Source organism: Typopeltis vanoorti, chromosome 15, assembly GCF_054136105.1.
Source record: "Typopeltis vanoorti isolate ZY-2024b chromosome 15, IOZ_Tvanoo_1.0, whole genome shotgun sequence".
Taxonomy (NCBI): Eukaryota; Metazoa; Arthropoda; class Arachnida; order Uropygi; family Thelyphonidae; genus Typopeltis; species Typopeltis vanoorti.
This window is the reverse complement of record NC_143563.1, coordinates 42,645,570-42,667,678: the sequence shown is the minus strand read 5'-3', so window position 1 is coordinate 42,667,678 and position 22,109 is coordinate 42,645,570. Positions and strand designations below refer to the sequence as shown.

Here is a 22,109-nt window from a genome sequence, read left to right as displayed (position 1 = left end):
TGTGGATAGCTGTTTATCTCTTTACCTACTGCTTATTGTCAATATATTTAAATTGAATAAATATAAAAACAGAGGAAAACTCATCTGTTAAATATAACATTTTTGCCTGGTGTCATAAGGCATCTTCAATACAGGAACATAGAAGGACAAATAATAGCTGATGATTCTAAGTAGCACCACCTTAGTAGCCATTGGAAGATAACTAAAACCAGTCAATAAATAAAGTTAGGAAATTATTGCAGCCAGTTATCTTACATTAGCTACTAAAAAAAAAATTAGGTACTTTTTTTAGAATTATCTGCTATTGTTTATTTGACATTCTATGATCCTTTACTGAGGATGCCTATGACACTTAGGCAAACGTTTTCCATGAAATAAGTTTTTTACATGAGTTTTCCTCTATTTTTATATTTATTGTAACTATGTCATTTCATGGTATTCCATTGCTGAAACGAATATTCATACTGACAGTTATTTTTCAAGCAGTTGCTAACAACTGATTGTATACATAATCAATGAGTGATATTAATGGTGTTTATTTATATTTGAAATTATTATCTTCTCTAGTTCATCGCAACTGAAAGTAATGATAGCAAAGAATGATAAGTTCAATAAAATCAAGAATACAAATGAAAAGTTTGTATTAAGATATTCATTATGTGAATAGTTCCAATGCGATTCACAAGTGAATTTGATTATTAATACTAACATAATTCATAGACATGATGAACTTGCTATACAAGTAAATTACATAAAGAAAAATAAAGCATTTAATATAAAACACATATTTCATGAGGTGTATCTCATCAAAAGCGAAGATAAAAAGAACAGATAGTTATATTAAGCAGGAATGGAATGACAATAGAGGTTGCAAAGTGCTACCTTTCTACCACTCTCTAGACATATAATAAATTTGGTTTAATCCTTTATCCAAGTGTGTGCAAACAAAGTTTGCGCCTGAAAGTATCTTCAGGACTGAGGTAAGGTGGTACAACACTGGAAGACTCCTTGCAAAGGTGGAGCAAGATACCAACACTCCTATCTCAGTATCTCCCATAATGCAAAACACATCTCCTTGCGGATATGTATAATGTTATGCATTAATTAATGCATTGATATAATGTTATACATATCCGCAAGGAGATGTGTTTTGTATTATGGGAGATACCGAGATAGGAGTGTTGATAGCTTGCTCCACCTTTGCAAGGAGTCGCCTGGTGTTGTACCACCTTACCTCAGTCCTGAAGATACTTTCAGGCGCAAACTTTGTTTGCACACACTTGGATCAAGGATTAAACCAAATTTATTATAGTCTGACCAAGTGAAAAATAAACTTTCCACTCTTGAGACAGTCACGTAATATTAGGAACTGTGGAACAGTAGTAATTAGGTTTCTGGCATCTTTCACAAATTAGTAACTACATGCCTGTTTTATTTATTTTTTTAGTGTGACACACATATTAAAAATTCATATACATATTATGGATAATGTTAGATTATTAGTGAGAATTTTGAAGTCACTATTTCCCAGGTTTACAGCATTTTTTGAAGGGCCTCTGAAATTTGAAAGGATTTTTGTAAGAATTTTTGTGTTTGTTCTAAGGATCCTGCAGATAGTAGAAACTCCATGTTCTGCAAGACCAGATTTCTCAGCTTGGAGGGGAAAAATGTATAATATATATGCCTTACATATGCTTATTCATAACTTGCTTATTCATAACTTGATTTACTTTTTTCTTTTTTATTTTCAAATACACTTTTTATATTCACTTTATGTGAATCATATTAATTGGACATGTATTCTATATGCAAATTCTATGGAAATGGTATAATTTAATTTTTAATTTACTAAATTTTTCCTTTTAAACTTCTTTACTTTTTTATCCTATTGAGCCTTGGGTTATTTTGCCCATTTAATAAGTTCATGGCAAAGTTACAAAGTTTCAGCTTACACCATTAAAAATAACTTTAATAATATTTAATTACTATGAAAATACCAAATTACTAAAGAGTAACATATGCAGTAATCCTCATAATAATAATAATTATATTGTAAGTTTATTTTTCACTTATTGTGCAAATCCTCATATGCAGTAATATGCACTAATCCTCATAATAATAATAATAATAATTATATTGTAAGTTTATTTTAATAAAAAGGTGGCACACCGTTTGGCAACTCCTATAGGTAGAGATGACCTTGCTAATGCATCTGCCTGGTATCTCCACTAGGTCTCCCACTGAAGAGACCTCAATAAAGGTCGAAACTAGTCTGGGTAGCGGCCCTTCCCTTAATGCATAACATTATACATATCCAAGGAGATGTGTTTTGCATTATGGAAGATACTGAGATAGGAGTGATGTTAGCTTGCTCCGCCTTTGCAACGAGTTGCCCAGGGTTGTACCATCTTACCCCAGTCCTGAAGATACTTTCAGGCACAAACTTTGTTTGCTCACACTTGGATAAAGGATTAAACTAAATTTATAATAATAATTATAATTATTATTATTACTTGACACCTCCAGGGAGTCCAAAGACTCATCGAGGGAGGGCATCTACTCTACAACTCTGTCTCCACCACCCACAATCCACCAACTACAATGAACCACAGCTACACCAACGGCATCTACCGCCCACCACTACCACTAGTATTTTCACAGACAATCACAAACATCCAATCCCAAGGCGGGATTCGAACCCGCAGCCTTTTGGCTGGAGTGCGGATACACTAACCACTCGGCCAACCAGGCCGACATATGTATTATTATTATTATTCGTGACACCTCCAAGGAGTCCAGAGACTCATTGCAGGAGGACACCCACTGTACAACTCTCTATCTTCACCACTACAAAAAAAAAAGCAATATTAATCAGTGATTAACAATTATACTTATGAGAAATGAAGCAGCAAATATAATCAAATTCAGCCCTCTCTAGGAGGTGCCATAATTATCCTGAAGAGTTTTTTTTTTTTTTTTGTTTTATGATGCCTTCATCATTATTCTTTTATGTGTTGCACAGCAGTTAAAGGGTATAATATGACTAAAGAAGTGACATTTACAACCATTTTATATATCAACTCTGGAGATTTGAATGGCATTCGCAACTGGTGATTACCACTGAATGAAGTTTGCAGCAGTGCAAAATTTAGTAATCAATTAGCAAATACAGAAGAATCTGCTTATAAGAAAATATAAATGGCAGTTTGTTTTCATCTTTTGAATTCATTTATTTTGGGTGTAAATGTGATATTTTCCTGTCTGTCTCCTTTAAGAATTGAATCATCTATTCAGATGTTGATACTAATGTTTCCATTAATTTAAAATAATAATAAGAGCATGTCTCATCAGATCACAAAATAAAGACAGGAGCTTGAAATTCAGCAGCAGTTTTAGATTGACTGGGAATTGCATTGCCAAATATAATTTAAATCAAACTATAGAGTTGTTTTAGAATGAGTTTGTGGAAACGATAAGAGACCCACTCTATCACCTTCTCTTATATTTTGAATTTCTGTCTGTAATTTCTTCAAATCAGTGGTACCCAATAAGAAGTATTACTGCTCCATCCCCCTAGGGAGCATGTCATAACATCTGGTTTGTCACAGGGATAATTATGATTTTTTATTATTTATATGAGTACTCCATGGAGTCAGAAGTGTCATCACAGGAGACCCACTCTATCCATTAACACAATACCTATCATATATCTTCTTAAACCTATTCACTGTTGAGATACTCACAACATCCTCTGGCAATCCATTCCACTCATTTACTGCTCTCCAAGTAAAGAACCTAGTCTGCACACCCTAACTAACCACACTCTTAGACAACTTCCAAGTATGACCCTTTGTTTTCTCCTTACTCCCCATCTTCTGTGTCAATTCTATAGAATCCCTTAGTAACTTATAAGTTTCTATCATATCCCTCTCTCACCACCTATCAGCTTAACTCTGCAACCCACACATTCTCAATCTATCCTCATAGGGAACATTCCCCAGACCTGTTACCAGCTTGGTCACTCGTCTCTGAATCCTCTCCACCACCTACTGATCCCCCAAGAAATGCAGGTGAACAAATCTGTGCACATTAGTCAACATGCAGCCAAATCAGTCTTATAAAGAGGAATAATAACCTCCCTATCTTTACTTGTCAATGTGCTCTTCAGCATCCAAATAATCCTCTGAGCTATTTTTCCAACCTTTGCAATAAGTCCTCTAAATTTCAAATCTCTATCCACCAACACCCCCAAATCCCTAGCCTCATCAATATGATGCGAAGTGTGTAATCTTTTCATTCTGAAGTGCATTGAAATTGCATTGTCAAATATAATTTAAATATAACTATTGAGTTGGTGTTTTACAATGAGTTTGTGGAAATGATAAGAATATCTATTGTTTTTACCTTACATTTTACAACACTGAACTAATAACCATTGTGCTTTGCTCACACTATCAATTTATTTAAATCAACCTGCAAGACATCTACATCACCTTTATCATCTACCACTCTCCCTAGTTTTGTATCATCAGCAAACAACTGAATATCCCCCTGCAAACCTTCTGCTATATCATTAATGTACAAATTAAAGAGACTGATGATTAAAGACTGTCTGTCTGTCTATCAGCCACCACCCCTATCATGAATTTTACTTTTAACCAACTTTACCAATACTTTAACCACCACTCCAGATATACTAATTAGTTTGTAATTTGCTACTTCTGTCTTGGGCCTCCCTTTATGTAATGGAACTATCTTACCCTTTTTCCACTCCCTTGGAACCTTGCCAGAGCTGAGACTTAAACAACTTTATCAGAGGCACTGCCAGTTCACTTACACATTCTCATAGCACACGAGCTGACACAGTGTTCAGGCCCACTGCTGTATTTACAGTGATATTTTTCAATACACTGAGTACCTCAAGTTCATCAACCTCAATGCTCACATCAGTCTCTGTCACCTCAGTAATTGCAAAGTCACCACTTGAATGATATACCCTTGAAAAGTGATCACTTAGTAACTGAACTATTTCTTCTTCTGCTCTTGTCATTTCCTACCATCAGCATTGAATAAAGTTATCTTTCCTTAATCATTTTTTTCTCTTATTTGCTTCTTCTTCTTAAGTATTCTGCAATTGAGCAGGTTCTTCTTTTAGTAGCAAAAACTTCCCTTCCACTTTCTTATGTTCTGAACCTTCTCTTTCAAGGTTGTGTATCTGTCTCCATTCAGCATGTCATCTAGGATTGTTTTCCTCACTCTCCCTGTAGGTCTTTTTCCTTCAATGGCTCTGATTATTTCATTTCCTCTCAGGATATGTCCAATCCAATTTCCCTTTCTTCTTTTTATCCTTTTTAACAGATTCCTTTCTTCCTCTACTCTTTTTAAGACCTCTTCATTATTTATTTTATCTGTCCATTTTATTTTTTCCATCCTTCTCCAAATCCACATCTCGAAGCTTTTAATTTCTTCTTTCCTTAATGTCCAGGTTTAAGCTGCATATAAGACAACACTCCACACATAACCTTTTATTATTCTTTTCATTAAATTTCTATCCATTTTACTTCTGAATAAATTCCATATTCTATTAAAGGCATCTCTTCCCATCGCTATTCTTGCTTTTATGTCACTTGTACATCTTCTCTTGCTTGCTACATAGCGAAAAAACCCTTTTGTATTTACTTTGACCTGCTTAGTTAATTTTCTTTCAAAATCTGATTTAGCCTTCTTACCATATTAGTTTATCCTTCTTGCTTGTGCTTTACACTGCTCATGACCATAAGCAGTGTAAAGCACAAGCAAGTGTCTTTTCTTTTTTTTTTTTTTGCAGCTCCTGAATTATATTGCTAATCACTACTCGGTTTATCCTCCTGACCCTGGGTATGCACACTCTGATACTGCTTTGTTCAAACAATTCTTGTTTGACTGCTTCCAGTGTACTAATGATATTCAATCAATGTAGTTTCTTATGACATGGAATTGTGGCAAGTTGCCTCCTAAGTTTGTCATAATTGCCAGCTTTGTAGTTCAACATAAACCCTTTGTTGACTGAAATTTCAATACGTTGAGCAACCTCCCAGGACAAGACTGCATGGTCACTTTCCCCCAATCGGAAGTAGAATTGCTACTGCAGTTAGATCTTCTGATGTTATTACCAGATCCGAGACGCTAACCCCTGGTCCCTTCTTCCATCATGTGCTGTTTCAGGTAATTATCCCTAAGTAATTGTATAAATTCCATTTCACCATGCGCCATTTCCTCCTTCTGATCTATATCACCATAGCTGAAGTCTCCCATGATAATTGCTTGGCCTGCACTAGTGCTGGCCAAGCTGCATGCATGTCATCCGCATCTTCTTCTGAACCCCAGGTCTATAGTAGCAACCAACAATATATTTTGTTTTATTGGCCTCTATCTCACACCAGATAGCCTCAAATGAACCATTTCCATCAGATCTACATTTTTCCTTAACTTCTATTTTTGTTGGTTGAATTTCTTCAGCTATCATTAATACCCCTCCTGCCCTGTTTCCTCTATCTTCTCTGAAAATACAATATCCATTGCATTCTATCCCTGTAACTACATCATTCTTTGACAACCAGGTCTCACTAATGCCAATAATTTTTGGCCAAGTTGAGCTAACCACTGCCTAAAACTCCTCTCCTTTATTTCTCATATTTCAAGCATTCATGTATATGCATTTCAACATCCCCTTGAGCCCACAGTTAAACTAACGTAATGTTAGTTTAACTGTGGGCTCAAGGTAGTTAAACTAACATTACCTGTCCATTCAGATTCAAAACCTGGGAAATTGCACTGAGCTCTTCACAATCATTTCTGCACTCATATTTATCACAGGGGGTGACTATTTCCACACAGTCATTCTTGCACTTACACTTATTTGTCCATGGAATGACTAGACATATCTTGATTGCTTCCCCCCCCCCCAATATCTCTAGTTTCACCGATTTTACAATTCAAAACTCTTACTAAACAACACTTTCTCCAAGCACCTAATCCCAAAACTATTTAAGTGCAGTCCATCAGATATATGCAGGTCCCTATATCCATTAAATTCACTTCACATCATTCCTCCTGCACGTTACTTTCTTACTTATTTGTCCATGGAATGGACAAATAAGTAAGAAAGTAACGATTGTGAGTCTGTCTTCTCATACCAAGGCAACAGATTCACAATCGTTACTTTCTTACTCTTCATTTTTGCTTCTTCTAACAACTCTCTCATATCTTCTCTCCTTTCAAATTGTTAAAGCTTCACTAACATCCTTTATCTTCACACCTGGAAAACATGCTTTCATCACTTTCTCATTAAGTATAACTCTTACCATCAAATCCCCATACAATACTATCTCTTTTCTCCCAGTTTCTTGCACTTTTATGCTTTTCCCATTTTCTCTTTCTTTCATTCTCTGTCCTTCTATACCACACGTCATTAATTTCTCCAGTCACTCGACTTCACATTTGGTCGTGCAAAGGAGTCTGCATAAATATGCAATTTCTTTCTGCACTGGCATCTCATCATCAACATTATTACTTTCAACCACTTCCTTCAAATTCTCATTCGTATTTCATGCACTATCATTCATCATAACATTTCCACAATCCTGCCTTATATCCATAACATCAGTCAATTCATTCTTCTCTAATATTCTCTCCATTCTCACTTTCATACCACAAACCATTTACTCTCAGCAATGAATATATTAAACACGTTACATCACACTAAATCTTGCGCATTGATATCAGTCGATATCAATGCCATAACAAAGAATGTTTATGAAAGAATATCACATAATAATAGTCAAGACTAAACAACACCACTTAACACAGTCAAAAATAAACAAAATACCACAATTATTTAACATAATTAGAGTTACAGTAATCTGGTGGATATTTATTATTTTGTTTAATTTCTCATTTTTCAGTGAAAACAGAATAGTTTTTAGAGTAATATTTTTTTTAATAAAAGAACCTTAAGAATTCATGGAACATCAAAATACTTATCTTACATACAGTAAATAATTTTCCAATGAATTTTATACAGGGGAAACTTATTTTGATTTTCCCAAAGAGAGTTCCTATAAAAAGTACTTGTAAATATTAAAAAAAAAAAAAAAATTCATAGCATTCATTAATTACACTGATTCCAAGAAGTAGACAATATGCTGAAGAACACTTTTTATTACCATGTTTTCATACTTTTCCCCCCTTTTAGGTAGCTTACCTTTGAGTTAAATACATCAAACTGCAGGCAATTCAATCAACTTTTCTACATGAGTTCAGAGCATTCATGATATGCAAATTATTGTATAATATAAATTATACTTGGATACATACCAAACAGTTTTATAATCGTCATCATAAAAAAATAGAATTTTAAACTGAATACCTGTTCTTTGGCTGACTGGATCCAGGAACTCCACCATGATCCTTGGTCTTCACTAAAAATACAAACTATATATGTATACACAAATAGTCACCACATATTTAAAAGGGAGAAAAAAAAAGAATGTGTATTTTTTTAATCATTTTAATAAAACACATTTCAAATAACTCCACAGAGGTCTGTTAATAATAATTATTATTAATTATAATGAAGAGCCAAAGGCTTCAATTCGACGACATGAACTTATATTCCTTCTCATAGAAGGAATGCAAGTTCTGTTCGCTACAAACTTGGTATTAACTAGGTCTACCTACTCACTGATGAGACCTCAAAAAAGGTCGAAACCGGTCTGGGTAGTGACCTTCTCTCATAATGTTGAACAATAATACAGATCCTAGGAGTTAAGTTCACATTATGGGTAAATATCAAGAATAGTGATCGGAGCTTGCTCCACCCTTTCTATGAGTTGCCTCAGCTTGCACTACCTTCAAGGGTCAGTTGCTGCATTATCCAGGTATTTACTTATGCTTGGAATCGCCGAACTTTATATAGTTTCTATATTCGGCATGAAACTCTTTGAGTTTCTTATTCGGCTAAGAAACAATATGGGATGTAATATCCCTTAACTTAAATAATTATTATTATTATTATTATTCAGGACCTCTATGGAGTCATCCAATTTATTGAGGGAAGGAAGCCCATTTTAGGCAACAGAAAGTTTGTCATTCAATGTCTGCATTCTTACTGCCCAATCAAGCAATGCAATTATGGTCCAACACCCTCCATACAAATAGGGGAAAAACTTTTTGCCTTCTTACTCACCACTTTTTGCAACTTCTAGGAATGGTTCCCTTGTCCTTGTTACTTTCCCTTGTTCTACCATACAAAAAATCTCCCCAGTGTCAATCTGGAATATACCTCTTAACTAAATGTCTCAATTGCATCATACCTTCATCTTGTATGCAAACTTTGCAGTTTATGTATCTATCCTCAGTCTATCTTCATAACCAACATTGTACAGGCCTGATATTATTTTTATTATCTGCCTCTGTACCCTCTTCAAGGTTAGATGATCCCCTTTAAATCCTACAACCAGTCTGATCAGGGCTTTATACAATGGAAACACCTCCCTTTTATCTCGTCTAGTCTTCTGAATTAGCTTCCACCTTTTCACTATGTTCTCTAAACTTAAAATTTCTAATGATCCAAGATCTCTTGCCTTCTCCAATTCCTCTAGTTCCACCAAGAGTATGCAGCTTCTAATAGGTGTATTTCATTCAAGACCTTATATCAGGTTGCATTAAACAACATCCACACTCATTTGTCAAGCTATCCAACTTATTCAAATTCTCCTAAAGGATCATATTAGCACTATTACTGATATCCACTCCTCCCAAGCTTCACATCATATGCTAACAACTGAATATCTCACTGCACACCAGTGAAACTGACATAAAGGTTAAAACAATAAAGTTCCCAGTATTGAAATGATTCCTGTTAAACCCTACCTGTGACCTTTCTTCTCCCTGATATATGAAGCCAGTTACCAATCCAATCCACTAACCTGATATCCAAACCCATATGCTGCAACTTAAATGCCAACTTGTCATGTGGTACCCAATACAGGGCCGGTTCGAGGGATCTGATGCCCCTAGGCAAAGAAAATTTAAGCGCCCCTATACACTGTCTCTCTATATATAGTCTTAGCGTCCTTATATAGTCTTATATATAAGTCTATATACTGGGTGATTATAAAATAACGTCAAGTGTTCAGAGCCCTCTAGCGAGTAATGTATTGGACGAAACACACCAATATTCGGTAGATGTACACAGTGGAACATGGAGATTCGATTTAACGAAAAAAAAAAATAGCACCAAAAGTCGCCAACAAGAGAAATTTTGGTGCTGCCAAATTAATTTTAGTAGGTGTGACTAATGAATGATTAAATGGCAAATGAGAGACAGCACACATCAATTTCATGATGTTAATTGTTAATTACAAATGAGGTTCAATATGACCACCATTCTGATGTTCCAGGAACTGCATACGGTGCACGACATTTTCCACAGTGGCTCGCAACATATCAAAATTGATTTGCCTCACGTGTAACGTTATTCAATTTTTCAAAGTTGGAATATTGGGTACATGTCCTTGATACACAATGCTTTTAAGAAATCCCCACAGACAAAAGTCACAAGGATTGAGATCAGGCGATCTCAGTGGCCATGGAGTGGGAAATGCACGACTAATGATTCTTCTGTCAGAGAAATGTTGTCACAAAACAAGTTGTACCTGAAGTCCGATGTGGGGTGGTGCACCATCCTGCATGAAGATGGTCGAATCAAGACATCCTCTTTGCTGCAGTTGTGGAACCACAAAGTTCTGTAGCATATTCGCATTGACGGAACAGGTCACTGGTCAATTTTGATAATTTTCCTTGTAAAATTATGGACTGATGATAAAAGATGCCGTAAATCCGCACCACACTGTGACTTTGGGTGAGTGGATAGGCATCTGCAGACACACGTGCGGATTAGTTGCAGCCCAAATGCGACAGTTGCGTGTGTTAATATCGCTGTTCAAATAAAAGTGTGCTTTGTCACTCCATAAAATCTGCCACGGCCATGCATCATCCACTTCCATGCGCGCTAAGAATTTCAAAGATAAGTCGATTCGTGTGGTCGCATCACCAGGGCGCAATTCTTGAACATGACCGATTTTATAGGGGTAAAACTTCAACATCTGATGTAGGATTTTCCACACCGTAGTGTATGCGATATCCGTTTGCCGGGATATTGCTCGTGCACTGCTGGTACTCTGCACATTCGTCATCTCCTGTTCCACAATAGCAGCTGCAACTTGTTGGTGAATGATTGGTTTGTGTCCCCTGCCTACCTGCACTGCTAGAGTTCCAGTTCTAGTTTCAAATCGCTGAATCAGTTTTCGGAAGTTTGTTACGCTAATCGGTCCTTTTCGTAAATTTTTCATATGCCGAAAATCACGAAGACAAGCACTGGCATTGTTGTTCTGCTGATAATAGAGTTTGACTAACAAAGCATGCTCACGTAAGGTAAGAGGCATCGAAAAACAGTTCGCGTACGAATGATAAGAAATCTCACAGGCTTTTCCTTTTATTGCATGATCGCTCACAAGAAACGCAACAATGCAAATTAATGTATTTTACTCTGTAAACAGTGCAAAAATTTCCCCTGTTAGCGACTTTTGGTACTATTTTTTTTCCCATTAAATTGAATCCCCATGTTCCACTGTGTACGTTTACCAAATATTGGTGTGTTTCATCCGATACATTACTCGCTAGAGGGCTCTGAACACTTGACGTTATTTTATAATCACCCGGTATATATATATAGCATTAGCACCCCTAGGCAATTGTCTAGGTTCGCCTAATGATAAAACCGGCCATGACCTTATAAAATATCTCCACAATATATATATACAGGGTGTCCTAAAATTCACACAAGATTTAAATTTAGCGCCATTTGTGCGGTAAAGTGTTGCCAACGAGAAAAAAAAGACAGTGTGACAGCTGACAGTTCAGGATTATTAAAAATGATCACACACAGCGAAGAGAGTTTGTTGAATGGATTATAGAACAACAACAAGTGGATGCTTATTTTTCGAACAAAATCATCTTCAGCGATGAGGCTCATTTTCATCTTGATGGCTTCGTTAATCGACAAAATTGTCATATTTGGGGTTCAGAAAATCCACGAGTGATTGTTGAGAAACAAATGCATCCACAACGTGTCACTCTTTGGTGCGGATTTTGGGGTGGAGGCATCATCAGTCCATTCTTCTTCGAAAATGCGGCTGGTAAGGCAATAACAGTTAATGGTGCTCGCTATCACGACATGATAATCCAGTTTTTTTGTGCCTAAATTGCAAGATATGGATGTGGACGACATGTGGTTTCAACAAGACGGTGCCACATGCCATACAGCCCGAGAAACAATTCAATTACTGCATGAGTCATTTCCTGGTCGTGTAATTTCCCATTTTGTTGATCAGAATTGGCCGCCCAGATCATGTGAATTAATGCCGTTGGACTTTTTTCTTTGAGGTTTTTTGAAGTTTAAGGTTTATGCCAACAAGCCCATGACCACCCACGCCTTGAAGGAGGAAATTGAGCACTGTATCAACGAAATTCAGCCACATTTATGCAAAACGGGCATGGAAAATTTCGACAAAAGAGTGCATATGTGCCAGCAAAGCCGTGGAGGCCATTTACCCGATATGCTATTCCATGCATAACCCTATACTGTATATTTTATGAATCAATAAGAAATTACAATTTTTAATTAAAAACCTGTGTTTTCTATCAAAATTACTTCTTGTGTGAATTTTGGGACACCCTGTATATATATATATATACAGGGTGTTCGGGATAAATTTGACAGTTTCGTAAGGAAAAAGAAAATCTTCTTTGTATCTATTAAATTTAATGAATTGACAAAAAAACATTACAGGCAGAGTTAATTACAATACTATCAACAAGATTTACTCAAAATAACCACCATTAGCATCGATCACAGCTTCAATTCTGCTTCGGAACCTCGAACAAGCTGATGCTACAGTCTCCCTGGGAAGGGCCGCAAAAACTGTTTTAATTTTATCCATTAACTGGGCTTTTGTATTACTGGAAGTGCGATTGGTGTCTTTTTCAACTGCGCCCCATACAAAATAATCCATGGGGTTAAGGTCTGGGGAGTTTGGAGGCCAAACATTTGGACTGGTGAAGTCGTAGAAATTTTCAGACAACCATTTTTGACTTTTCCCAGAGGTGTGGCAAGGGGCCGAATCCTGCTGCCATACATACGGCCTACCATTGGCTACCCTTGTTATCCAGGGCTTGACTACAGTTAGCAACTCCACGAACAAAGCCCAAATTCCAATGCCAGGGTTCTTCAACACCTGTTCCTGCAGATTTGCGAGGAATTCTGCTGTACGAACGCAATCAGATCGTCTGCTAGGGATCTTTCTTCTTGCTACATCCTCGTAGTCACCATTGCAAGTCTCTAGTTCATGCCTGATTGTTTTTACTGTATTCAGGGAGCATTGGGCAGCAGTCGTAATATCCTTATTTTGATGGCGGGCACGAATCATCATGATACAAGTTATTCTCTTCCATGATTCAGGTGGGTTCCAGCTATCCATCCTTTCTGACATCTTGTATATGAATGAAGAAGGGTCCAAACTTTTAAATGAAGAGAAGTGTGTGTTAATACATGTAACTTACGGAAAAATATAATTAATTATAAATATGTCAAATTTATCCCGAACACCCTGTATATATATAAAAGACAGTGCATGCCTTACCACTAAATTTGGTTGCCTTTTATATGAATGAATTTTTTCCAACTCTTTAATATCCACAGAAGAAATATAAACTGGGGTATAGTTTGAGACCTCCATTCTACCACCACCTTATGCAATGGTATTATCTTACCCTCCTGCTGCTCAGGAACTTGCTCTGCTGTTTATTAAAGTCAAAACTTTCATTAAACAGCCAGGTTAATGACAGGGTCAGTTCTTTAGCACATTCCCTTACCTTAAAATGTGGCAAAATTTTATCTAGAGTATTCAGAATACATCCTCTTCATTCACTTCTAATCCTTCATCCCTCTACCATCTCCACCAGCAAAGTAATCAATCCACCTACAATCATTTTTTACTTTAGTGGCAACATAGCCCATGAACTCCTTGGGATTATTCTTGAATTGCAGCACTAGTCTCCTTTCATATTCTAATTTTTCTCTCCTTAATATAAGGAGAGAAATCTTCCTAGCCAGAACCTTATATTCTTCATATTGTAAAATCTCTTATGGTAAAATAAAGAAAATTTTTTTTCACCTATATCGATTTTACATAGGTCATATATAACCTGCTTTAATGTATTAAACTTTGTATTATATTGTGAAAATATCTGAATGTAGAACTACAAATATATGTAACCAAAAGGATTAGACAGGATTATATTAGTATACTGAAGGTATAATCTCCAAGGTCACTGAAATATAGCAGTTTTGCTGCCAAAACCTAAAGTAAGCGTAGGTGACACAGGGCACTTCCAGAAAATCTGGGAAGTTTGGATGGTAAGACAAGGGACGTCGAATGATATAAAAGGCTGTGATTGGCAGGCAAAAAAGTCTTTTTTTTTTCGCATTTTTCTGGAGTCTTGGGAGAAGAGAGTAGGGGAGTCCCTTGGGAGATTTTGGGAAGGACGCCGGCGTATTCAAAAAAACCTTCCACGATGTTCTCCGACGAAAGTAACAGCTGCCATGCTGAAACCGGAGTAGTCCCTAACGTCACCGAAGAACTATATTACTTTTCAAAGAGAGAGAAATTGCAAGACGACAACTGTCGAATAGTACCCAATTGCTGTCTCACTAGAATGAGGAAGGAGCCAGCAGAACTCACCCATAACCCTCGAAAACTCTAGGACTTTACAAGATACTGAGAGCTAGTAAGTAGATTGCTCTATGTTACTGTCCAAGATTGTTTGTATAGATAATTGATGCTAGTCCTGTTTAATCAATTGTAACATATAGCAAAGAGGTTAGAGAGCAGAGCGTTAGTCTGCATGTGCATAAATGAATGGTATAAGTTGGTATGTTGCTTGTGTTAACTAACACAAAGGAAGTATTACATATAATTTGTCTTAAATTTAATAAAATTTGAATGAAAGGCTTTACGGGATAAAGACCTTTCACATGATAAATAACTCATCTTATGATGAGTGTGAGATTTCTTTGTTTAATGTCTCAAGTGATTAGCTTTACTTCATAAATTGTGATTCAAGCACGTGATATGCCCATTGCTGTTTGTAAAATATTTGTCTTAGTTAAAATAAATATGTTTTGTAAGTAGCTTGCCTGATCTTTGTTAACCAATGCACTGTCTCACAAAAACTAATCGGACCTGTGTGACTAAGGTAAAGTGACAGCCAAGTAAAGTACAATTCAGAGTTGCTTGAGATGAATGAACAAAATGGTTCTTATATGTGCTTAGCAGAAAAATTCTCATGTTTGCAAAAAATAAAAAATTTACATAATCCTTGATGGCACAGTCGTTGACTAATATAAAATTTTCAAGGACTAATAAGCATGAGCAACAGCAATCTAAATTGAGGATTGCCCTTAACTAGAGGTTTTTTCCTTAATTTATGGCACTAGCACATATAAGAGTTTACCTTATGAAGTTCAGAGGGGGGGGAGTAAGTTAAGTGGAATTACAAGCAGACTAAGTTCAAGTTATAGTATCAGATGCGAGTTTTAAGATTAGAATACTTGAGGCATAGAATAGAGGTTACCATCTCTGAGAGAATTTAACCTAAACTCAAGCAGATACCGATGTCAATGTAGGGGGGGGGATTCATTAAAGATAAGAGAAACTAGAAAATAAAGGCTATTACAAATGGCGCAAGTCTACAATACAAATTAAATAAATAATCAAATAATTACAATATAACTATTCTCCACCTCTCTCTTTATATGCCTTTCATAACCTCTTTTCACATGCAGTTCCTTTTTGATATCCCCAGTTATCCATTTTACTCCAATTTGCTTTATCTTCTTCACTTCAGGTAAATAATCTTCCACTGCTATTAATAAATTTTTCTATACTATCTTCCAAGCACTACTGAACCAAATTCAAACATTTTCATCCACTGTACTGCTGCAAGCTGGTATCAGTATATTATAGTGCCTGCCTCATAATTCCACATAAATTCCTTCCACCTTCACATTCTTGAATGCCTATTGATTCTCCAAGTCTGGACTACATGGTCACTCTCATCAACAAGGGCAAGTATGACATTCAGTCACTATCATATTCTCTGCTATGATCAAGTCTGAAATTCTTGATCCTCATGTTTCCTTCACCATATGCTGCCTAAGAGAGTGGTCCCTCAAGAAGTGTTACAAAAATTTTCAATTTCCTTATATGCTTCCTCTGCCCAGTTTATACTACTATAGTTAAAGTCACCCATAATTATCACTTGGTTTGCACTTGCCAAACTAATTTTCTCGAACATTTCCTGCTCATCACCATCTATACCTTCTGGTCCAAGCAAAACATCTCACTAAATATCTTGTCCTATCCACTTCTAACACACATCATATACTCTTAAAGCCATTAGTGTCATTTTCCCTCTGATCCTCCATCATGAGAGGCACAGTTTATCTCTTACAATAAGTAGCGCTCCACCACCCCATTAATCTACCATATTCTGCCAAAATATATTTTGATTTCTATCCCATTCAAGACATCCTACTCCTCCTGTCAACTAAGTTTTGCTGATACCAACAATCTTCAGAGGGATTGAGTCAATCAATGACACAAACTCATTCCCTTTATTCCTAATGCTCTTGGCATTTATATTTAGAAAAATCAGTGCACTGTCAGTATTCACACAGCTATTATTACTGTCCATAGACTCCACTTGGCTGTGCAATATAACATATACTTCTCATTTCTCAAGCCACTAGAAACCATCCCTATTATCTTCCACCCTTGCAACTCTAATTTTTCTCTGCCTTAACACACTCAAAATTTGACCAGAAAACATGTCTCTCCAAATGCCTGCATCCTTCTGTGTTCAAGTGCAATCCATCTCTTATCACCTCATTATCACTACTCTTCTCCTCCACTCTGCATTATACTGTAGTAACACATCCACTATCTCCCTCTCATACATTTCGACTGTACAATCCCCTAACATCAATTTCAAATTGTTTGCTACACAATTCACACTATCTCTTAGACCATATTTACCAACCATCATTGTCCACATTTTCACTTCACTTACTTGCCATGGTCACACACTCTAGGCAAGTACTCCTTTAATACTCTACTCTGCACACCCCAAATCATTGAATTTCCATACACTCCCTCACTACTCACTTCATTCTTCTTCTTTCAATGGCACCTCTCCTACTTTTCCTCTATCCAATGCTCTGCTCCTAGACCTATTTCCTCTCATTTTTTGAATCAGAGAACCATCATAACAAATTTACATATTCAAAACACTGTTGGTACTTCTGTACAAAAATGGTGTGTCAAAGTTATAATACATTTATAGAAACAATATAACCTTTGAAAATGACAACTTGTTTCATTAAATTCATTTTTTCTGTCCATATGCAAATACTCCAGAAATGGCTAGAAATTTTATTACTGTTATTACGGGACACCTCCAAAGGTTCATCGTGGAAGGACATACACGTGTATACACACACACAACTCCACTACATAATTCACCATCTCAATACTTAATTTGGTCATCTTTTTTTTGAGAAGGAATAAATTTTGGAAAGATTCCAGAGGAGAATGTTTAAAGTGCTATGCTAGATTCCAAAATGCTAGGTATAGGGACATATTAAGGAATGCCATCTGCAGGATCTGAGAGACAGGAGGAGGAGGGGGATGAATGATACTGAAATATGCACATTGGTGAAGGGTTTGCACCGGATCAATGCAGAGATTTTTCACAGAAATAAGAAATGAAAAGAACAAACGGTCATCCTGGGAGGAAGTGAAAACCAGGCTCTTTGGAAGGGGGGGGGGGGAGAGTGAGCAGAATATATTACTTGAGTGTAAATGAATTTAAGGTGCAGTTTGAAATGTGGACTGATGAATCACTTTACTCCACAGAGTGGATAATAGTAATAAATAATCTAATAAATAATAACAATAATAAAAAATAAGTCAAAACATCTCAGAAAAATTTTGAATTTTCAGATTGTATTCACACTACCTAAACATTTTAAATATCTTAAAAAGCATTTAAAAATTAAAAAAAATCTTTCATAAAAAATATGATAAATTAAGGATGACAAAAAAAATTACTGCTTTCATTGAAAGTTTTAAAGATACTAATGTTTATTTTTCATACCAATGCTTTAATGTTCTACACTGGCAAAGTACTTGATAGTTCAAAGTACCTGATAGCAGTTACTGAATTCTACTTCTTTGTGTGCTACTCTACATAATGCTTCCAGTAATGTTCTTCATGAATAATAGTGTACAGCATCACTTGGGATAGTGGTGTATGCTTTCACTGACTAAAAATCAAGCTACAATGATAAGGAAGATCAACATGAATCAAAAAATTAATCTGTACATCTTCCTCAGGTCTATGGTTCTTACCATGACAAGAGTCACAGGACCAAAGAAGCATTCTTTATATTATTTCTATGAAAGAAGACTACTGTGAATGCTCCAGATGGAGAAATACTGTAAGCTTGTTTCTAATCTACAGAAAAAGAATGCAGATAGTATTGCTAATCTTTTCACTGCTAAGCTCGAGTTATCTTGAGCACTTTAAAAATGGCATCATTACATCTCGAGTATTCTTAAGAAAACTTTTACATTTAAAAAATCTCTACTGAGACAATTTTTAAGTATGTTTGAATTTTGTGGACATGTGAAGGCATCTATTATGAATATAATTCACTTAATCTCAGTGATTCTCTGTCTATCTGCAGGAGGAAAATATCTGCACTTTTGCCTATAGCAGAAGAAACTTCCCAGTCAATATGCCACATGGTCTTCCCATGGATAGTAAAAATAATGAGAAGAGTGCATGCTGACCATAAATCATAAAAACTGAATGATATCATCAAGAAAGAGACATAGATCAACCACCCAATAATGAAAACCAATTATGTAATAGAATACCATAAGAATAGTACAAGCAACTGGCAGGTCAGGCATGATTAGTTTTGCTGAATATTTCTGTTAGAACTTGAACTGATACAGAAAGTTCCACTTTCATGTTTCTAAAGTCTCAAACACTGTACCAAGTAAATTGCAATATTCAGGAGTAGAGTCCAAAAAGACTGTGACTAGTGGTGTGTTGCAAGGGTCTATTCTAGAACCGCTACTGTTTAAGTGGCGTACATTAACAATATAGGAAAGGATCTGAGAGGAACTGTTCAGTTATTTGCCGATAACAGTTAACACATGATGTCAAAATTTTGTAGAATGATTTGGCTAGATTGGCAGACTGGGAAAAGAAGAATGGATGTCAGTTTAATGTAGCAAAGTGTAATGTTATGTATTTTGGAGTAAAAAGATTACTAGCTGGGGTCACACAGCAAAAGTGGCTAAAGCAGCTCATCACATTACTTGGTTACTGAAGAATATTTTGATGAGAAGAGACAAGCAGATTATTGCTCCTCTTTGTTGAGCCTTGATAAGACCTCATCTTGACTACTGGATGCAGATCTGGGTGCCAAGGTTTCTTGGTGATGAGGAGGAGAAGATCCAGAGGTGAGTGACCAAGATGGTAGCAGTCTATGGAATGAATCTTACCAGAACAGGTTGACGATTTGTGGGTTACAGAAACTGGTTGATAGGTGGAAGAGGGTGATATGGTTGAGGGATTTTTACAAGATTAATTCAGTGAAAAGCTTTCAGAACAGGTCTGGTGGTGGGAGAACTAGGGGCCATCCATGAAACTGAGTAAGAGTATGTTAGCAAGGTGTTGGAACAATGTTTTTGAATGAGTGGAATAGGTTGCCAGAGTCTGTTGTGGATGCCATGACTGTGAATGAGTTCAAAGCAAAGTATGATAGATACTGCACAAATGTTAGATAGTTTTTGACATTCAAAAATTTAGGGCTTCCCTCGATGTGTCTAAGGACTCCTCAGAGTAGCCCATAATAATAATAAATAAGGTGAAAAACATAATATATATATGCAGATTTTTAAATGGCTCATAAGAAAAATTTATCAAATCTTCCATACACATACACTGAAAGTGTATGGAGGGTGGGAAGATAAAGAGCAGATGTTTGTGTGTGTGTGTCAAATTTTGGATGTCCTAAGTATCTACTCTTGCCCCCATTTCAAAAAATATACTTGCTAAATTTTGGTATGATGAAGATGATACAGCATGATCAATACTGTATAAAAATATTGAGCAAAATTTTCAATAAAACAATTTATTTGTCACAATTCTGGTTAACTTTGAATTGAAAAAAAACTAAAGTTTTACAAGTGATCTTTTAATTAAAATTATAAAAGAATAAGCCTACAGGTAGAGTTTGACTAGCTTCTATATTCTCAGTAGTGAAAGGATTAATGGGAGATGCAGTAGATAGGCATAGAATTTGTATTTCACAGCCTGTCTGCAAAATACAAATTCTGAATGGTGCAAAAGCAGTATTAAAGAAAAAAAGTACACTGATGATTTCCTTGTATCAAAGAAATTGTCAACATTTTGCATACAATAAAATGGACATTTTAACTCTGTCCACTATTTGTAATGGAATGGGGAAAAACTGTGTGTGTGTAAAAATAAGAGATGATCCTAGAAAGTTAACAGAAGTGTGGCTGACAAGTGAGTGAGGTGTGGATTTTTCTGCCGTGTATTTGCGAGCATATAGATAATGAATGAATGAAAGAAGAAAATATAACTGGCATTTCTGCAGCCATGGTAGTGAGTGCATGGACAATGAATTAGTGTAAGAAATATAACTGGCATTTATGAGCTAGTGCGGGCTACCGACTACACATCCGAGGACTCCACAGAGGAATCTAAACAACAGCAATAAACTGTTTCCATACTTTTTAACTTGTAACGTGCGGGGAGAGGAACCGAAAGTTCGTAGGGAGGGAAAACGTCATATTTACGCGTGTTCCCTAACTGAAAGGTTGGGTTCTAGTGGATTTCAACTGCGATCTACACAAGACATATTTGTCTGTTGATTTGATATATTATTATTAATATGAAGGTATTATTTGAAGTAGCAAATAATACCTTCTACTCTGCCAATAATCAGTTTGTCCTTTTGATAAAAACAGAAAAGTACACAAGGCCTGCATTTAAGTAAAACGAATGTATGGCAGTCATTTTCATGTTATCTGATAAGGTTTTCATATGTTTCCTTGTTTGTACTGTACGTGCATGAAGTAGAAACGTTTTATTCTCAAGGCATACCAACGTGGCAAAGGCCAGTTTCTTTAATTTATGTGCAGCTCCTACTGTATGAGTATTTACATTTCTCGGATTGACATACCTGGATTTTACACCAGCCATAACATCCACCACACAAACAAAATTAAAACCACTCCATCGACTTAACCATCAACAGGCAAACGGAAACAAACTTGTCTACTTCATTATGTGTCCGATAGAGGGCAATTGCTATTTAAACTCTCAAATATTACGTAATTATGTACAATAACATAATATTGAGATAGGGAAGAAGGAAGGAAAGAAAAGCAATAAAAAATTTAGTTTAATCCTTTATCCAAGTGTAAGCAAACAAAGTTTGCGCCTGAAGTATCTTCAGGACTGAGGCAACTCGTGGTAAAGGTGGCCCAAGCTCTAATCACTACTTGTCTTAGTATCTCTCATAATGCAAAACATATCCTTGCGGACACATGTCCGCAAGGATATGTTTTGGTAGTGGTAGTGGCCCTTCCCTTAAAGCTATGCATTAAGGGAAGGGCCACTACCCAGACCAGTTTCGACCTTTATTCAGGTCTCGTAAGTGGGGACCAGACCCAGAAGTGGTGATACTAAGGAAGAAACAATGGAGAAGTCATATTTACCTATACGAGTTGCCAAAAGCTGGCTCACCTTATTATTAAATTACTCTACTTCAGGCACAAACTTTGTTTGCTTACACTTGGATAAAGGATTAAGCTAAATTTATTATAGTCTAACCAAGCGGA

The 22,109-nt window shown here is 36.1% G+C and overlaps 1 protein-coding gene across 1 annotated transcript in view; it reads right to left on the bottom strand.

Annotated features, from left to right (window-relative positions):
- LOC150098704 (BSD domain-containing protein 1-like) overlaps nucleotides 1-21,554 on the bottom strand; it is a 103,744-nt gene extending 82,190 nt beyond the window's left edge. Inside the window, exons 1-2 of the mRNA XM_090405154.1 lie at nucleotides 21,449-21,554; nucleotides 8,408-8,459 (exon numbers count right to left, since the gene is read on the bottom strand). Of these exons, the coding sequence (XP_090261280.1) occupies nucleotides 8,408-8,459; nucleotides 21,449-21,468 (72 nt within the window). The 5' untranslated portion in view covers nucleotides 21,469-21,554. The remainder of the gene's footprint in view (nucleotides 1-8,407; nucleotides 8,460-21,448) is intronic.
- Between the last annotated feature and the right edge of the window lie 555 nt (nucleotides 21,555-22,109).